The sequence below is a fragment of the Pieris rapae genome, chromosome 1 (genome assembly GCF_905147795.1).
Source record: "Pieris rapae chromosome 1, ilPieRapa1.1, whole genome shotgun sequence".
Taxonomy (NCBI): Eukaryota; Metazoa; Arthropoda; class Insecta; order Lepidoptera; family Pieridae; genus Pieris; species Pieris rapae.
Genome location: NC_059509.1, coordinates 11,526,089 through 11,545,742, shown reverse-complemented (window position 1 = coordinate 11,545,742; position 19,654 = coordinate 11,526,089). Strand labels below are relative to the sequence as shown.

Sequence of the window (19,654 nt, the reverse complement as noted above, 5' to 3'; positions counted from 1 at the left end):
ATTTACAATTTACTGAAGCTACATAGTATTAATAAAAATCAATAAAAAGAAAATTAAAACGAGATTAACGCTGGCAGTATAACTCTGTATCATGATACTAAACAAAATAGATTTTTAGTATAATACTGTAAAAGTAAAGTACTGGAAAGAGAGGACTCGATTACGAAATAGCATTTGTTTCTAGACTGTCAAGTTATTTATTAATTATTAAGAAAACATATCAGGAAAACAGAGAGAAACACTTCTAACAAATTTTTCGTATATATTGTCGAAGGCTTCGGAAGCAATTTTCTAGCATTGATAATCTCGAGTGCTTCTTATGCATGGAATCGTGACAAACAATTTTTACTAGTACACGTTATGTATAACAAATATGCATAGATTAAATTTATCTTACATATAACCAGCTCACGATCTTAATGCAATCTAATATTGACTTGAGTTTGAATTGACTTGGCTGCGGTATCCCCTTTAAAGCGGTTTGTAGTGGCGAAGGCCTGTCTGGGACGACGGTATAAGTGATGAAGACTTTGATTTTGAAATGTTATAATTGTCTTTACAAAAAGAACGTGTAGTTATATAATAATGCATAAAACCAGAAATTCTAAAAGTTATTTATGGATGTTTATCACATCCTACATAATGCTATATTTAGTATGTGTATTGTGTATGACACAACTGAGCGTTTTTTAAGGCAGCCATGCACCACCATTTTGAAGAACAAGCTACCCACTGAAGTATTTCCAAACCAATTCGACTTAGGGTCCTTCAAAGAAAGAGCGCTAGTTCTTAAAAGGCCGGCGACGCACTCGCGAGCACTATGGTATTAAGAGTGTCCATGGGCACGCATGTCTGGTGAGCCTCCTACCCATTTACCTCTTGTTCTATAAAATTAAAAAAATCGCATATAATAATCGCAAAAAAATATTAAACGCAAAATACCCGGCATTCGCGAACCTGTCAGTTTCATATCAGCATAGCCTCCTGCCAGTTTGCCTTTGTTCTGTAATCTCAATTAAAACATTATCAAACCATAATATGATAAATGTTACTATGTATTAATCTTACTTACGTTACTGTTAATCGACTTGCCTGAATTGGCTACGAAGAGGGGAATACATAAGTATATTAAAAAGAAAGCTGTCGTAATTGAATTGTATGGCCAAATTTTGGCACCAAGTTTGTTCTACTCTTTACGTCACTATATCCATTACGAGTCGATACACAGTTTATTTCTGAAACGAGTATTGCGGTCTAGGTTTAGGCGTAGTCGGCTTTATTTATTGCTGAGTGAACTGGAATTTATTGAGCACATCGTTTTTTCATATAAAAAACCCGAGTCTGCGTTTATGACTCTTGGTATTAAATGTTATAATCATTTTGATTCTAATTCTGTAATCTCGGTGGCGTATTGATATCCTTTGCTGCAAGAATTCTGCTTTTTTGTTATATTTGTTTTGTTTAATAATAATTTTGATTGATGTTGGCATCACTTAACATCAGGTGAGCCTCCTGCCCGTTTGCCCCCTGTTCTATAAAAAAAATATATTTGTACGATCTCTAAATGTATGTCATGTTTGCCTTTAAGTGCTTGTCACATTAAAAATTGTATTTTGTGTTTGTTTTTAATGGAAGATTGGTAAAGTGGCGGGTTGTTGTTAATTGAATTATGGGAATTAATAGTTCTATCGTTTAACAAAGTATATATTATTGAAATAGTTCACTCAAATGTAGAATTTTTTCTAAAAAGCGGATATATAAGTCTCGTTTTACAGTATTTTGGTAGAGTTTCGGTGGCTAATGTAATGAAAATTAGTGACCCACTGACGTATTTATTTTATTAACTTAATAATTCAATTTACATAAGGAAACAGTATAACCATTGTTCGTATTAAATGATAATTTATTTCAATGAATAAAATGCTAATATTTTACCTTTATACAAAAAGTTTTTCATCAATTGTAGTATAATGTAAAAAGTTTTATGTACCCGCTTTAGTTTAAATGCAAATGTACGAAATTCGCTTTGTGTATTCCGACCTACTCTAGATAGGGATCGTCTGTATATTTTTAGCTCAAAGTTTGAAATACAGTCCCAATTTTAGCTAGAGGAATCGTTATAAGTTTGCTTTCTTGTTATGGCAATGTTGCTGCCTAACGAGCAGTCGTATTTAAATAATATTAACAGAAAGAAGCGTTTTATAGAAAGCATTGTTAAGTGCCCATCTCCAACCTAATTCGCTGGTATGTTGGTAATTTTCAGCTTAACGAAAATTTCTAGCATTTATTTTAATTGTATTTTTATGTTACATTTATGTTTAACTAAATATTACATACCGTATATTTCGTATTATGTATGTGATAATAAAATAAATACATTAAACAGAACGCGATATTTAACACTGTCTTCTGCCTTCATGTTAAGAAGTATCTAACCATCATAGTATTGTCTTTTGTTAACATAACTTTTACACTTTTTCAACGGATTGAAGCTATGTATCATTATAAATTTAAAATTATTAAATTATTATTTTTTTCGATGATTCGCATGCTGTACTCGTGCGTGGTCACCGAGACTGAAGACAAAGGGGTGTTGAATGTCAAAAGTATCTATAATAAATAGATATAAAATAATTTATAAAGTATCTACTATACAGCTGTAGAAAAATTTATTATCTGTATTGTATTTTTTTTCACCCCATTGGGGTGTTATAAGTCCCAGCAAAGTCAGCCAATTGAAATTGGGCAATTTTCAATAATTACCTAACAATTCCATCTCTTTGTTTAGCGTTACTCCTGTTTGGTTGATTCAGACCTGTTTAATATTAAAACTATTCACCCTTCGTACTCAGTATAGTTGCTTATGAGATTAAAGCGAGTGGAAGCCGAAAATTTTATTTAGAATAAAGGTAATTTTCCACTCTAGCCAATAACATTTCTACAAAAGAAGTCTTGGGCGGTTTCAGCATTTTTATAATAGAAACACTTGAGACTTGGGACGGGATGATTTATTAGCCTCATTTTTATTCCTTAAAATATGCCTTTAATACTTTTAGTGAGCGCAGTTGTTCCTCTGGTGCTACTTTATTGTTAGTTAGTTAACTAGAAGGGCCGGGTCTCTTGAATCTTTCAGGAATTTTACCTATCATTAAGCTGCAACAAGTCGTATCGGTGATGACGCAAAACGTCTCTGAGATATACGTTCCGAATTTTAAGTCTGCTTACTTTCGTGTTAAAGCATGCAGCAGTCAACACATAAGCTTCAAGGCGTATTTTTGTGTCTTTTGTTCTATAATTAAAAGGCCGGCAATGTACTCGCGAGCCCTTCGGCATTGAGTGTCCATGGGCTGCGGTATTACTTAACATCAGGTGAACCTCCTGCCCGTTTGCGCCCTGTTCTATAAAAAAAATAGCTGTTAAACATACATTTCTTTGTGTCTTACTTTACTAAAAGTTTAAAGATCAAAAGCACCTCGTTAAGCGAATGTGCGTATATTACTTTTGATATTAACTATTCGGTTAACTCGTAGGTTTACTACCTGGTAACATATAAAAAAAGTTAAGTAATAGCTACTTAAATAATGCTACAAATGTACATATTAGGTAGTGAGTACTAGACAGTTAGGTATCCGGCTAGGGAGGGGGAGGGTGCGCGGCGCGCGCCGACTATTGATCGAGGGGAATGACGCCCGGGCTGACCCAAATAGAGCCTTCGCCCCCTCCCCCCACTCAAACCATTATCCCCCCCGAACCGTTCCACGAATTTTCATATACCGCTCCGCGACGAATGTCCCGTACTCTTTGGTTATGTAACTATGGTGAATATTATTATTGATGGTAGTGGCTGATTACCGTTTAGCTTGGCACCTGATTTAACTATTGATGAATAATATTTAATAAAAATACTTATTTTTTTTTTTAAATTAAGACATTTTATTCAGGTCCTCTAAGACGTAATTCTCGCTGTTTGAGATTGACTGTATTCTCGAGCCCCAGATAATTTTTTTCCAATTTAATGTCAATATTCAAGTCTTAATTGCATCAGCAAGTTATAACAAAAGTATGTTATAATGGTAAAAAAATTATTTTGTCTATAAACTAATATGTCATATGGAACATGGTGTAATGGTTGCAGCTCCTTACAAACGTTGTGTAATAGAAAAAACTTGGCGATTAAAATGAATGGCGGAGAGTTTATTGCCAGTTCTTCTCTTCCGTTCTACGCCCTTGATTTGAGAACTGGCAGTAAATAAAATTAGAAGCATTTAATGTATATTTCTTTATTTTTGACGTTCATAAGTGTACATTATGTTACCTACATTAATAAATGATTTTTTAATTTGAATAAGGGTGAATTTTAAAGGAAGCAGTCGGCATGATTTAAGTAGCATAAGGACATTAAATCGATGAATAGGCATAGCATGAGACGTAACTGACCTACGGTCTGGAAATCCCATTTCGTGCGGTGCATGCGTAGTTAATATCCTATAGGGTGGCTCAACATTGCACCGATATTGATTCATTTACCCCAGAAATATCAATTTTAAATGTTTAATATATTTCTTTGTTACCTGAAAATTTGAACGAAAATTCTAGATGCTCTATTTATAAATCACCCTTGAGATTCTTATACAAGTCGAAAGGGCTTTATAATCCTACAAGCTTAGCTGAGTTATTTCGTTTTGTTGGTTGAAGTGTGCTAAAAGCAGATGCCTTTTTTCATTGCATCTTTTCACAGATAAACGAAAGAATTGCAATTTATTTTCTCTTTTATCTTGATTTCTGATCTCGGCTCTTTACCCACTACGATAAAAAAGCGACCCTAAGCTCCATTACGTGACCGAGTGGAGAAACTAACGACCTGAAAACCACGTTCTATATTTGCCATAGCGTAATTACGGCAGACGTCAAGTTCCGGAAATTAATATCTGCCAGGTGTCTGGAAAGGAATAAGGATATATCATATTCTAAACATTTCAAAATTTAAATTTCGAATTATTGTCCTACCTGTTTACAAGTATCTCGGTATGTTATACGAAAAGGCGAATTCGAAAAGATACAAAGTACCTGTCAGGTATGAGAGTTTGAGTATCAGACAGACGGTAGACGCTCTGATTACATAAGTGTTCTGTTTATTAATTTTCACGGAGTATATGAAACGGTTTTATCGCATTAAAATGCTATGCGCTGGTAATCTTGAAAATATACAGATTCTGTCTTATTTGGTTAATTGTTTTAAATAATTTCATATGAGGACAATTAAGTTTAAAATAATATATACAGTGTCTACCGTAAGGAGAAATCCTTATTGAAATACCCTTTTATTACCCCCAACCCCTAAAATTGTTCAAGGACGAAAGTGTAATTATATAACGCGAGACGTATATTTGTACAAAGAATTTTCGCCCTACGGGTAGCAGACTCGCAGGAACGCCTATAAAATCGAGCTATTTATACGTGTGTATCCATTTTATTGCAATATCATAATACTAATGTAATAAAGTGCGGGCAATCATTCGCTGGTAATAAAACGTTTTCATATACCCAGGAAAGAAATGTATTTATAATATATTTCAATGCGTAGCTTCGTATGAAGAAACCACATACATTTTATTTTGGGACTATTGTCAAATGCCAGGCTAATAATAGTTTTGCATATGTATCATTAGTGTTATGTCTCTTAATGATCAATATTTTTTTGTTAAAAAAAAAAGCGTGTATTCAGATAGCGTTTGCATTTTTGAATTGATGACTGATAGACTTCCAAATGATACTAAGAAGGAGTTGGGCAAGATTTGACAGTAAGATAAGGCTTGATAGGCAAGGGAAATGGTGTCGATTGGCGGCGGTTGTCATCGGGTCGGTTGTGAAAGGTTACAAGCGGGGCGGGCGGGACCGGGCGGGCGGCGCGCGCAGCGAGATGCGCGCGGCGACCGCCGTGGCGGCGCTAGCGTCGTGACGCAGTGTGACGTCAGTGCACCGGCGACCCGATAGGCAGAATTCCTACCGTCAGTCGCCGCCCGAAGCAGGCCGCCCAAAGACGTGCCTTCGTCATCCGTTTGCACTTCTATCATACCGGGTTTTAGTTTCGTATCACGATGACATAGCTCCAGTGCCGTGCGACATATCGACGTGGAAGCGCACATAACATTTTTAAGTTTTTTCGTTGGAACGAGGAAGCCGTAAAGGTCTACGTTTTTGCAGAACTAGGGACGACCTACTCCGCTCCATCGACGAACACAGCGACTAGAGGCGGATTATACTTTTAACACCGCCTTTTCAATACACTTGCGAAAATGGGCGAGGTGAGTGCACCAATGCATAGAGGATTGGTTGCCTATTGTAGTTTTATTTTATATTTTTGTATTGCAATTATTTGAATGCATGGCAATTAGATTAGTTTTCACGTTTGTGTCATCAGAGAAATTCTTCATCAAAGCATTCAAGTAAGATTTTTTTTCCATTCGTCTCTCTTGTAGTTGGTCGATTTTTTTATCATTTGAAATTGGATACATCTCTTATTAAGCGTTTTTAAATTTTAATTATTTTTGTTATAATCATTCGATTCATTGTGTAGTTAGTAAAGGAAATATATAAAGGAATAAAGTATTGAAGACGGCGCCGGCCGGGTTGCGTAACGGAACGTATTGATCGAACGGCAGGAGACACTTTGCTTTGAAACTCTCACAGCTTTTCATGGTTCATACAATTAATAATAAAAGCTTTTGTTCTAATTAGTAGATACGAGCTAGACTGAAATAAAACCTCATAAATAATTTATAGATTCTTTAATTTAAACTTAAAACATTTTGGAGTTATACTTCTGTAATATATTCTTGAAATAGTAGACCAGTAACAATAAAGTATGGCAGAATAATGAAGAAAATAGTTGGGGTTATGATTGATATAATTCCTCCAAGGTGTTCAGAAGGAAGTGACTAAACAGGTAGTCGCGGGAGGCGGTTAGAGCCCGCGCTAAGTGTAAGAGCACCGAAGGTTTATTAGGAAATTGCCTTGTCATTATGTCATTTAAATCGCATTGAGTGCCGTCGCTCTATTGGAGTATTTCCTTTATCCTTTATGACGTCAGCACGCACAGTTATGCCGGACCGGGTCCTTGGTACGTGATGTCCCGAAATTCGATATCTTACGTAATGGAGAGGTTGCTGCTGAATGGGTTTTGCTGCAGTTTTAAAAAATTGAAAGTAAAGTCAACTATTGTTCGGTATATCAGAAGTTATATTCGATCTCTTATGCAATATGGTGAATAGTCAAATTTTAAAATGTGAAAAAAAACTCGTTTGAAAGACACAAGTTACAAAATTGAAACTGGAAAATGTCTAAAAGAATTGTCTGTCTCGAGCGTGATCGTAATTTTCAGTATCATAGTTATTAAGAAATTTTGATGAAAATTTTTTCCTCTACTTCCACAATAATATTCCTATGCATAAAATCCTAAGTATATATTTATTTATTCAGTTTTATCTACAGGTCGGTGTGAATTTTATCAGAAACTTCAACGTTATGTTTTTAAAATCATTAACTGCAACTGTTAAAACTTAGGTCTTAATCTCTCTAATTATTTACGCTTTTTGTAATAACCACTAATTACCTTTTAGTTTTCAGTTCAGTGCCATCGAGCACTTTGACTTCTATATCACCAATTAAGGTCGAAAAAATTGTTTTTGTTATTAAAACATTTATATATGTGACCTTAGGTCGAGAGGGGAGATAGTAATTGATTTTTATTAACAATCGAAATTAGTGACTTTATCTAAATACCTTTTTTCTTTATTGCTCTTTGGCCCATATAAAATACCGCTATACTCAGTATACCAACAAAGACTCGTTGCAGTTTCTAATAGTGTTTTGGCACTGTGAGCATATTCTCGACGTCAGAAGCCAGTCTCGACGCGACATTAGTTTAAAAATAATTGTCTCATTCACATGTTTCGGTAGCTACTACGATAGTAACCACAAAATTTCGGTGTAAACCGGTGTCGTGACCATGGCAATGAATTTCTGATCGATGCGTCTTTGTTATTGTTCAAAAATTTTGCAAGCTTCCGACCCGCTGTCTATAGATTTCGTTTATTTTAGTTCGTATTGCATCGTGTACGTCCTTTGACAAAATCGTATAACAAGCCTTCAAATAAAGCACCATTGAACTGGCTCCCATTGTATGGACGTTATTATGCCTTGACCCTAAATAGTATTCATCCCCGCGTCACCTAGCAAGTTTGGCTTTGTGCTGGGCAAAACCAGATTCGATTTTCCATCAGTTATTCCGGTTTAACCTTTACGGAGATTATAGAATGCGGTCGCTAGGGTCCGGGGGTGGCAACCTTGTCTTTTAGCTATTTATGTCGAGGGTCGGAGCGGGGGTTGGGCCGAATGCGCACGCGTGTTAGCCCATGCTTATGTAACGGATCACGCCTTCTTAAAACGTGTACTGTTCCTGATGAATATCGAATCATTTTGAACGTTGAATTTAGCCGTGGATCGTAAATGGTGTCGTAAAGTTTTAATGTTCAAGCGACTCACCTATTTCCTAGCTCTTAAATTCCGATAATGAGTATGTTCGCATTCGGCTATGAGCACACAGTGAGACCATATTGTTACTCAAAGTAGCCTTGACGGGTATTCATAGCTTTAATGAGGGCTTGGGCGAAAACGTTTATCAATTATCGATGGTGATGGCTGACATGTTTACCCGTCGTAGACGCATTTAGAAACGGTCGCCTAGGATAAATATTAGTTCACGAGATGGATGTTCGTTAGTAAAAACGTAAACAGATGTGGACATGAGAATCTATTGTCATTGAATTGTGCATGCGTGTTTGTATATGCGTGATTCGACCGTGGCTATAGTTCCTCTCAGGTTCGCACACGTAACTAGTTCATATCAATTGAACGCCATTGAGCCAGTGATCCCTAGTAGATCATAGAGTAGTTAGCAAGGTTACACTTTGTGATCACTCTATTACGCAAGGAGTTCCACTATGGTAATCTGCTAGATTTTCAAATGGATTTTTGATTTTAGTAGCACTAACTTAGCTACGTTTTTAATATTTGTTATGCTAATCATGATTTATGTTTTCTAGATGGTTTATGTTTATGACAACGCATGGTTCTTTATTTTTTGATTGGAACCCTGCGGTGTTTTCATATCGCATAGTTTCCATTGCATGGCCCCCGGGCCCTTAGCTACATAGTAGATGTCTAGCCCCTAGTTATGTTTTACAGCATGGCCGTACCGACTCGTACCGCGTCGCAACCATCGGCCCCATTAAGGATGATAATAGAACAGCTGATGGACATTACAAGGTTTTTAATTTGCATTTTCATGTCATTTCAACCTGACGATCGAAGTTTTGAAATGCATGCAACTCGAACGTCATGCATGCTTATCATTACATCATTCATAAAATGTTATCAGTGTACATAATTTTTGGGATAATGATAGTTACTTACAGTGATGGCATTTACCAAATCGCTTCACAATTTTAAGTTTAAGTGCTTGTTAATATTTATTGTGTGACGGGTATGTATAGAAAGCTAATGGTGAAATTGGATATTTCGCAGACACGACGAAAACCACCCGCGAAAAAACGGAAACCCGGAGATTTAGATGATCTTAAACAAGAATTGGACATTGACTACCACAAAGTTACTCCCGAAGAACTCTACCAAAGATTTCAAACGCATCCAGAAAATGTAAGCTTCGCTATAGGATTTCATTATTATTGTGTTCCCTTCGTTAATTAAATGTTTGCTTAAACAATTTTTTTGTGTTACTAGGGCCTCAGTCATGCAAAAGCGAAAGAAAACTTGGAAAGAGATGGTCCAAACGCACTCACACCCCCAAAACAGACGCCCGAATGGGTGAAGTTTTGTAAAAATCTATTCGGTGGTTTCGCGTTATTACTGTGGATTGGTGCTATTCTATGCTTTATTGCCTACGGAATTCAGGTCAGTTTTCAATTAATAGCCAGGTAAAATCTCAAAATCGCACCATTTATGTGAATGATATCTTTTGGGATTATTATTTTTATTTATTTAGTTGTAATATTACAGGCGAGTACGGTAGAGGAGCCCGCAGACGACAACTTGTACCTTGGTATTGTATTAGCCGCTGTAGTCATTGTAACTGGTATCTTCTCATACTACCAAGAAAGCAAGTCATCGAAAATTATGGAATCCTTCAAGAACATGGTGCCCCAGTTCGCAACTGTCATTCGTGAGGGTGAAAAGTTAACACTACGAGCTGAAGATCTTGTGCTTGGCGACATTGTTGAGGTAATAACTGCCCATATTCACTTCGTGTGGTGTCTATCAGATTTTGCAATTATGTGTTAATTTCAAGGTTAAATTCGGCGACCGGATCCCAGCTGACGTCCGTATCATTGAATCGCGAGGCTTCAAAGTGGATAACTCAAGTTTAACTGGTGAATCGGAGCCCCAATCTCGCGGAGCAGAGTTTACGAACGAGAACCCATTGGAAACCAAAAACTTGGCCTTTTTCTCTACCAACGCTGTAGAAGGCACCGCTAAAGGAATTGTGATTTGCTGCGGAGACAACACTGTACGTTTACTTCTATTTTGATTAGGTATATTTAAATTAGCAGCACCTTATCTTCTCTTATCGTTGGTCGTTTTTAGGTCATGGGACGTATCGCTGGTCTGGCTTCCGGTCTGGACACTGGAGAGACCCCTATCGCTAAGGAAATCCACCACTTTATCCATTTGATTACCGGTGTAGCCGTATTCCTTGGTGTCACATTTTTCGTAATCGCATTTATCCTTGGCTACCACTGGCTCGACGCTGTCATTTTCCTTATTGGTAAGATTTTAAACCTATCCATAAATTAAAGACTGTTGGAAGTTGTTATGTGATTTCTTAATATACTTTGTACGTTTCTAGGTATCATCGTAGCTAACGTACCAGAAGGTCTTCTGGCCACCGTAACAGTATGTCTGACTCTCACTGCCAAACGTATGGCTTCCAAGAACTGCCTTGTTAAGAACTTGGAGGCCGTCGAGACTCTCGGATCAACGTCCACCATTTGTTCTGATAAGACTGGTACCTTAACCCAGAACAGAATGACCGTCGCTCACATGTGGTTTGACAACCAGATTATTGAAGCGGACACGACTGAAGATCAGTCTGGAGTTCAATACGGTATGTTTATTTTCACCCACAATAATCTTGTGACTTCTACGTTCTTCTTCGCTTTGACAAACTGTTTTTCTTTCAACAGACCGCACTAGCCCTGGATTCAAGGCCCTCGCTAAAATCGCAACTCTGTGTAACCGTGCTGAATTCAAGGGTGGCCAAGATGGTGTGCCAATATTGAAGAAGGAAGTTGCCGGTGACGCGTCCGAGGCTGCTTTGCTTAAATGTATGGAACTTGCGTTGGGAGATGTTTTGTCAATCAGAAAGAGGAACAAGAAAGTCTGCGAAATTCCCTTCAACTCCACCAACAAATACCAAGTATCTATCCACGAGAGCGATGACCCCAGCGACCCCAGACACCTGTTGGTGATGAAGGGAGCCCCTGAAAGGATTTTGGAACGATGCAGCACTATTTTCATTGGTGGCAAGGAAAAGGTATTTATGACCGTTAAATCTATAATGAATCGTATTCTGAAAGAAATGTATAAAACATTTAATGAAATACCTACTTTTATAAGTTCATGGTGATAAGAATTAGTTACAGATATTCACAGTTTGCCTAGATTATGGTAACAAATGTTAGGTATGTTAGCCCCACAGTTTACAGTTTCATAACGTTCCTATTACGAGATAATTAGGTTTTCGAATGTTTCTTATATTAAGGTATCGCTAACAAAAAAAATATAAGTAGCGGGTAGTTACAAAACATTAAGTTATACAATTAAAGTCAAGGGGGACCACAGATATATAAATGTAGATCTGAGTGTATTTAGTAAAAGAAAATTATGTAAATACCATTTTACCATTATTAACTAAAGAAGGTTTTAATGAATCAAAATTAATTTAAAGAAGTTATTTTTAAAGTTGGTAAGTTATTGTTAAAAATATTAACAAATATGATGATTCTTAGGTTTTGGACGAGGAAATGAAGGAAGCTTTCAACAACGCGTACTTGGAACTGGGAGGTCTTGGCGAGCGAGTGCTTGGTTTCTGTGACTTGCAGCTGCCTTCAGACAAGTACCCAATTGGTTTTAAGTTCAACACTGATGACGTCAACTTCCCAATTGACAACCTTCGCTTCGTTGGCCTCATGAGTATGATTGACCCTCCCCGTGCTGCCGTACCTGATGCTGTTGCCAAGTGCCGATCTGCTGGAATCAAGGTATAAATCCGAATGTTATTTTGATTCTAGCGTGTAACCGGCCTATTACATTGCTTAATTGGATGATTCAATTTTATATTGAAGGCGGGTAGAAACAACAATCCATCTCTTTTAAATGATTTCAAAAATTTCATCTCGGCAGAAATTTAATGAAAGATACATCAATTTATTTAAATAATCTACGTTATCCAGGTTATCATGGTGACTGGAGACCATCCCATCACAGCCAAAGCCATCGCCAAGTCTGTAGGTATCATTTCTGAAGGCAACGAAACGGTTGAAGATATCGCAGCGCGTCTGAACATACCCGTCTCTGAAGTGAACCCACGTGAAGCAAAGGCCGCTGTCGTCCACGGAACTGAATTGAGAGAACTTAACTCCGACCAGTTAGATGAAATTCTCAAGTGAGTACATAAATATTGAAAAAATTTAATATGAAAGAACTTCCATTTTTAAACTAATTTATTGATTAAATTGTTTTAACGATTACTAATTAATATGTAAAAAGCTAAGCACCAAACAAAAGTAACAAAGCGCTGATGCACGCACAACTCCCAGGTAACGTGCACGCACACATACGCGCGGAACGAGCAAGACCAGTTTTTTTGATCGATAAAATTTGAATAAAAATGTATTTATAATGTAAATATGAAAATTTTAATATAATAAATATTATGTGGAGTTAATGAATAATATTATTAGGATTCCTAAATAAAATCATTAATACTGTGAGTCTTTTTTTAGTTTCGTTATAGATACCGAATTTCTGTTCAGGTACCACACCGAAATCGTATTCGCCCGTACATCACCACAGCAGAAGCTGATCATCGTTGAGGGTTGCCAGCGTCTCGGTGCCATTGTGGCTGTGACCGGAGATGGTGTCAACGACTCGCCCGCTTTGAAGAAGGCTGATATCGGTGTTGCCATGGGTATCGCTGGATCTGATGTGTCGAAACAGGTAAGTTTTTCGACAAAGTGTATGTTTTTAAATTATAAATACGGTAATCCCTTTAACATTTTGGTTGATTGGTTCCGCGTTATAGGAAACGCGTTGTAGGACTATTCGCGTATAACGCTCATGTATTTCCCCATATAACGCGCTTTATACAAATTATTCCCGTGTATCCTTTCTCGTTAACAATGATTTAAATTTTAAGAAAAAACTTTGAACGAAATAAGTGCGTACAAAAATTGAGTATCTCAGTACAGAAATATAACGTGTGGAATTCCCGCTTTCGATAAGGCACTAAAATCGCGTAATATGCTAGTGCGTTATAAGAGTACCGTGTTATAACTGTACTGTTTAGCGCATATCTTGATCAGATTTTAAGTAGAGGGAATACATACATTTACTGTAGTAGGAAAAAATTTGTCAAACCTGTTATTTAATTTAAAAGTCACGCATTCGTTCATAGAACATGTGGTCCTGGGTTAGTGAGGAATCAAGTTGATTAACCAAAAATTATAATTTGAAATTCTACCAGCCATATAATTTTCCTCTCAGGCTGCCGACATGATTCTTCTCGACGACAACTTTGCCTCAATCGTAACTGGTGTAGAGGAGGGTCGGCTGATCTTCGATAACCTGAAGAAGTCCATCGCTTACACCCTGACTTCTAATATTCCTGAAATTTCACCCTTCCTGGCCTTCATCCTTTGTGATATTCCTCTGCCCCTCGGCACTGTCACTATCCTTTGCATCGATCTCGGAACCGACATGGTAAGTTCGAATTTGTATACAAATGAATTAATACTTGCTAAAAAGTTCATACTTTTAATGATTTATAAAAATAATATCCTAATGAGGCAAAGTGAAAAACGAATTAAAAATATTGAACTTTTAAACGTTGTAATGGGTTATTAATTTTTTTATAGAAATGTCTAATTTGTTTTAATAAATATGTAAAATTATATGAATTAACCTGTTAGAACGTCACTAGCTATACTAAGTACTGAATATTTTCCTTAGGGATTTCAGCTCTATATCGAGAATAATATATGAATGATATTAGGTACCAGCTATTGCCCTTGCGTATGAAGAAGCCGAGGCGGATATAATGAAAAGACCGCCTAGGAACCCATTTTGCGACAAACTAGTCAATGAGAGGTTATAATTAGTGTGTTGCCCTTACTAACAGTTTTCAGCTAATACCGTCGGTGTTGTCTCGATATCGTCCGTGCGTGTTTTAATTCGTCTTTGTAACTATGACTCCCGTTGTAAAATTTGCTAAAGTATAGTTACATTGACATGTATAGTGTAATGTTTAAAGGTTTTTAAGTGTACTAATCTTGCTCGAAAGTTTTGCAATGCAGTAGTATTAATAAGAAGTAATCGATTGATAGGGCTGCATTACAGCAAAAGTTAATTGTCATCCCATAGATTGACACACACAAATTGACTCATCATGTTCACCGTCATCCAGCAAAGGAGTTAGGTCTCAGAAGCCATTATCATTCACCGTTCATTTAATTTTATGTTTCACGTTTCGGAGAGCTGAAGACGTAATTTTTTTGTGAAATTTATGTGTTTTTGTTTTTTAGATTTAAGTTGCGCGGCTTGTAAACAGACGTTGCTTGCGCGGCGTGTGTTTGCAACGCCCGTTGAATGTTCGGTGTTGTACACACGTGAAAATGATTGCACCACGCTTTGTCGTGCGTCGGCGTGCGATTCGCCGTTCGCTCTCATAGCTAGTATTTGTGTAGGTGCCTGCCATTTCCCTGGCTTACGAGGAGGCCGAATCTGACATTATGAAGCGACAGCCGCGTAATCCTTTCACTGATAAGCTCGTTAACGAGAGGTAAAACACCGCGAGCGAACAACGCTCGTACGAAACTATTATTCTTTCCGCTATCGCTTGCTATACCACGTATATGTCTTCAATATTGAGGTTCTGTTGTTGCCCGTTCTGTGGACGGTGTCCCGAACGACTTTTTTGAAGGCGACAGACGCACAGCACCTGTATTTCTGCCTTGCGTTGTCTTTTTGATATACTTACTAAACTCCCCCTCTTTTTCTATGTAGCTTGTTGATAATGGAATGACGTGTTTCGACAGTAAAACGAATCACTAACACGTCATTTCATACATGTGTTTTGGATATTTTCTTACTTGGGTGTGGTATATGTGTTAGTGCTAGAAGGTAAGTAATTGTTCATTGTGTCTCCCTCTGTGTCTGCCATCTCTGTGCCGAGCATGTATTTTGGACAAACATCTTTTATTATGTATCTGTCGTTTTTATTATTCTATTTTATCAATTTTTTCTTCATTCCCTCCATGCACATCGACACGATCGCTATCATGTTTAACTTTCTGACACGTATCACCGCATAATTTATCATGGCCAGGTTTCTTATCGATTAGAGTAAACTCTTGAAAACATTAGGGCTCACATTTAGAACTAGTACCTTCCTTTTGATACGTTTAGCTACTCGAAGTACACGCTATATATCTATTAGACAATTGAGATACATTATTTTTAGTATATTTATGATAGATCGGAGCTGCGTTGGGTATTCAGGTATATATTTATGTAATTACTGTGCGCGAGTGTCGCGCTGGTGTTGGTTTGTCCTGATCGCTTGGTGTTTAATAAGGTGCCTGCTATATCCTTGGCGTACGAGGCGCCCGAGTCAGATATCATGAAGCGGCAGCCGCGGGACCCATACCGCGACAACCTCGTCAACAGAAGGTTGGCCAGCACCCGCCGTTGCGCGGCCGTGGCAAAGCTTTTAGTTTATCATCATGGGTGTTGACGCAATGATTAGCCCACTATAACTTGGTGCAATCTTCTAATTATCTACGCGATACATAACCCATATAGTTGTTTACATGTTCTATATTGAAAAGTAAATAATTATAGGAATGCCTGGTTTACGGCTGAAAACGTCATACTGTTTAATAGAAAATTGCACATTAGCTATGTAATTGGTGTAAAAAATACTAAATTTGACTAGTGTGGCTATTCTTGATTGAACAGTTCCATTAATAAGTGGATGTGGAAGAGTGAATACGGGAGGGTCGCACAGTAGGAGAATAATACTGACAGTACATGAATACAGTTTCAGCCAATCTATCTTTTCTTTTAAATATTTTCTATTAATCTTCTAGGATATTTCAAATAGAATGGCATCTAATAGATCTAGAACAATCTAGAATAGATTAAATTAGAATTCTTTATCTTTACAATCTCACTCTTCCATATTTCAATAGAAAAGAGCAAAAAGCAAGTGAAATGTGACGGAATGCACGTTCAAAATATAGGTACGTCGTTAGGGCGTATATAGTGAGAAATGTGTGTTGTGTTCCTAGACTAGACTATAGATTTAGAGTTATTATATATTTTTTTAAAGATATTAGGTGACGTGAAGATATATTTATGTTTCATAGTGTATATATGTTTAGGCACATGGCTTAGCATTCACGGTGCTCGGACGCATTACATCAAATCTAAGCTATTTTTAACGCTTTCACAAAACTGCTTTTGCGTCTTCCCTCTAACCAATAGTTTTAAGTGTATGCATGTATGGTGATACTGACGTAAGTATTTTTGCTTTCTCGAGTATAAAACCATCTAAGTATGACAAATATTTTTTTTATTTTCAAATGTTAAACAGTTGTAACGCTCCAAATTTGTCATGATTAATGGTTCCTTTAGATTCGAAATTGCTTACCGAGCCATGACCTGCCAGGCTACAAAATGCATGTTATAATTTTAGCAAATTAATTAAGCCACTGTACCAAGCAACTCGGTAACTTTTTAACGTTTGAGCAATTAATATGAAACAAAATAAACGTAGTAATTTAATTCGCTGATATGATTCAGCAGTTTGTTCTCTAAAATTAAATGGATCAAGTGGTTTTTCACAGATTTTAATAAATGCTTGGTGTTCAAAGGCTTTTTAGTATTAGTTTGAATGCAGATTTTTAATTCATAATTTAACATCAATAGGTTGATTTCGATGGCTTACGGCCAGATAGGAATGATCCAAGCCGCCGCCGGTTTCTTCGTCTACTTTGTGATCATGGCTGAGAATGGTTTCTTGCCCTTGAAACTCTTCGGTATAAGAAAGCAGTGGGATTCGAAGGCTATCAATGATTTGACTGACTCCTACGGACAAGAATGGGTATGTACCATTACCATTACCGGACACCAACCGTGATCAGCCCGGATAGATGTGTAACCATTCAAACAATTTTCAGACATACCGAGACCGCAAAGCTCTGGAGTACACCTGCCACACAGCTTTCTTCGTCTCCATCGTGGTGGTGCAATGGGCCGACTTGATCATTTGTAAGACCCGTCGTAACTCCATCGTGCACCAGGGAATGCGCAACTGGGCCCTCAACTTCGGTCTGATCTTCGAGACCGCCCTCGCCGCATTCCTGTCCTACACTCCCGGGATGGACAAGGGTCTCAGGATGTATCCCCTAAAGTGAGTTGACTTTTGGTCGCTGCATTAACGTAACGTGTTTCTCGATACTAACGCGTGTCTGCGGCAGGTTCGTGTGGTGGCTGCCGGCCATTCCCTTCATGCTGTCGATCTTCATCTACGACGAGATCCGGCGCTTCTACCTCCGCCGCAACCCCGGCGGTTGGTTGGAGCAAGAGACCTACTATTAAGCTGCCCTGTCCACGCGTCGTGCAACTGTTAGTTATCGCGTTACCTTCATTTGTGTTCTCGTCCCAGACTGACAGAGGTCGCGGTGCCGTTCCGGTGTTTGTGTAATCGCTGTCGTGTTCGCTTATCACCGCTTGTTGCGTACCGTCTACGTACACGCCGGCCCGCGCCGATCGCCCGGCCCTCTATGTATATATTGTGCACGGTGTGTGTGGTGTCGACGTATCGTTTCTCTTCCGATTAGGATTGGACATTTCGAGGAATCTCGTTCGGTATTCGGTTGAATCTCAGTCGTCCAGCGAGGGCGACGGCGACAGCGGACCGCGGTCTCTCGCGCATTAGTTCACACACACTCGAGTACAGTACTAATACGTTGTTTTTCACCTACGCAATAAGTAATAGTCGCCGAGAGCCGCCGCCGCGCCGTCGGCCGACGCTCGGCGGCCAACGAAAGCATTTGTTGTAAAATTACATTTAAGCCATTTATATTATTTTAAGTGATGTTAGGTTAAGTTGAATTTCGGTGTGAATAAGATTTAGTTGACGATTCAATCGGGTGCGTGGTGCGTGTGAGGTGGGTGTGGTGTGCCCGGCTCTAGTGAACTACCGCTTACTGTTAGGTAGGTAGTTGAAATTTCGAAGCCATATTTTCAATCGTAAAGTAGTTAAAAGTAAAGGAGCATACACAACGCGACGCTTGCGACGGACATCCGTCGCCGACACGACGCTTTTCTTTTTCTCGACTAATCAGATCATTAGAGATTTCGTCATGTTTATAAAATAGTCTGCTCATGGTAATTGTGTAAGATTTTATTTCTTAAATTAATTAAATGATAATAAACAAATGTAGAGAATGCGTAATTAGAGATTTTTAAAATTATACAGTTACGATAGAGTCATCTTGTTTTCGTCGACGCACGGCTCTTCTATGTTTGTAGGATGGTAGGTACGGATAGGATGGGCGTGGTAGGGCGTGGCGTACACCATGGAAGGACCGAGTGGACGATTCATTTCAATTTCGTAACGAATACATATAACATACTATAATAATGGTTACAGAAGTAATATATAACATTATAGTAACTAATAAATCTAAATTATATGAAATGTTTATAGATTTAATGATTGTTTCCTTAGAGTGATCTTCTGTGCTTGTTCGATTGGAACGATGTACATTTCACTGACAATAGTCGTTAAACATTATTGATATTATTGTAATGATCGGATCTTTGTAAGTTTGTTTAATGTACGTACACGGTAGAACTAATATTGTTTTGCGTTCGACAGTTCTTTACACCATTTTTCGTTTATAGTATTACTCTGTTGGCTAGGTGCGCTGTAAAAATGTAAGTGTTAATAAAAAAAACATTTTCAAAATATTATTGCGATGTTTCATTGATATTAGCTTTTAAATCATTAAATTATTTAAATAATAAACCTTGGTATGATTTGGATGATCTAGAACATTCCCAACCAAACCCTATCCCCTAACCCCTGTATCCTACCGAAGACGATAGAATTCCAATCAAGGAATTTATTCCTCTAAAAATCATGATGCAGTGAAGATAATTAAGGAGAGAATACATAACGATGTCTTTTAAAATGTTAATAGGTTTGTAAATGCGCGTAGAATGGCAACTTAATGACTGCTCTGTGAGAGCATAATATATTGTTATACTTTTTATTACCGATAATATA

At 37.7% G+C, this 19,654-nt stretch overlaps 1 protein-coding gene across 7 annotated transcripts in view; it reads left to right on the top strand.

The window, feature by feature from the left end:
* Positions 1–19,338, top strand: part of LOC110993096 (sodium/potassium-transporting ATPase subunit alpha) — a 36,844-nt gene extending 17,506 nt beyond the window's left edge. Inside the window, exons 2-18 of one of the 7 annotated variants that reach the window (XM_045630130.1) lie at positions 6,205–6,305; positions 9,247–9,327; positions 9,586–9,717; positions 9,802–9,972; positions 10,078–10,299; positions 10,367–10,585; positions 10,663–10,843; positions 10,925–11,182; positions 11,262–11,611; positions 12,087–12,338; positions 12,531–12,742; positions 13,113–13,296; positions 13,843–14,058; positions 15,042–15,136; positions 17,287–17,461; positions 17,538–17,770; positions 17,838–19,338. In XM_045630130.1, coding sequence (XP_045486086.1) covers positions 6,297–6,305; positions 9,247–9,327; positions 9,586–9,717; positions 9,802–9,972; positions 10,078–10,299; positions 10,367–10,585; positions 10,663–10,843; positions 10,925–11,182; positions 11,262–11,611; positions 12,087–12,338; positions 12,531–12,742; positions 13,113–13,296; positions 13,843–14,058; positions 15,042–15,136; positions 17,287–17,461; positions 17,538–17,770; positions 17,838–17,958 — 3,111 coding nt within the window. In that variant the 5' untranslated portion in view covers positions 6,205–6,296 and the 3' untranslated portion in view covers positions 17,959–19,338. Of the gene's footprint in view, positions 1–5,997; positions 6,306–9,246; positions 9,328–9,585; positions 9,718–9,801; positions 9,973–10,077; positions 10,300–10,366; positions 10,586–10,662; positions 10,844–10,924; positions 11,183–11,261; positions 11,612–12,086; positions 12,339–12,530; positions 12,743–13,112; positions 13,297–13,842; positions 14,059–14,350; positions 14,446–15,041; positions 15,137–15,931; positions 16,027–17,286; positions 17,462–17,537; positions 17,771–17,837 lie in introns of those variants that run through there. The other 6 variants (XM_045630127.1, XM_045630135.1, XM_045630120.1 and 3 more) reach the window with 6 other exon arrangements.
* The last annotated feature ends 316 nt before the right edge of the window (positions 19,339–19,654 follow it).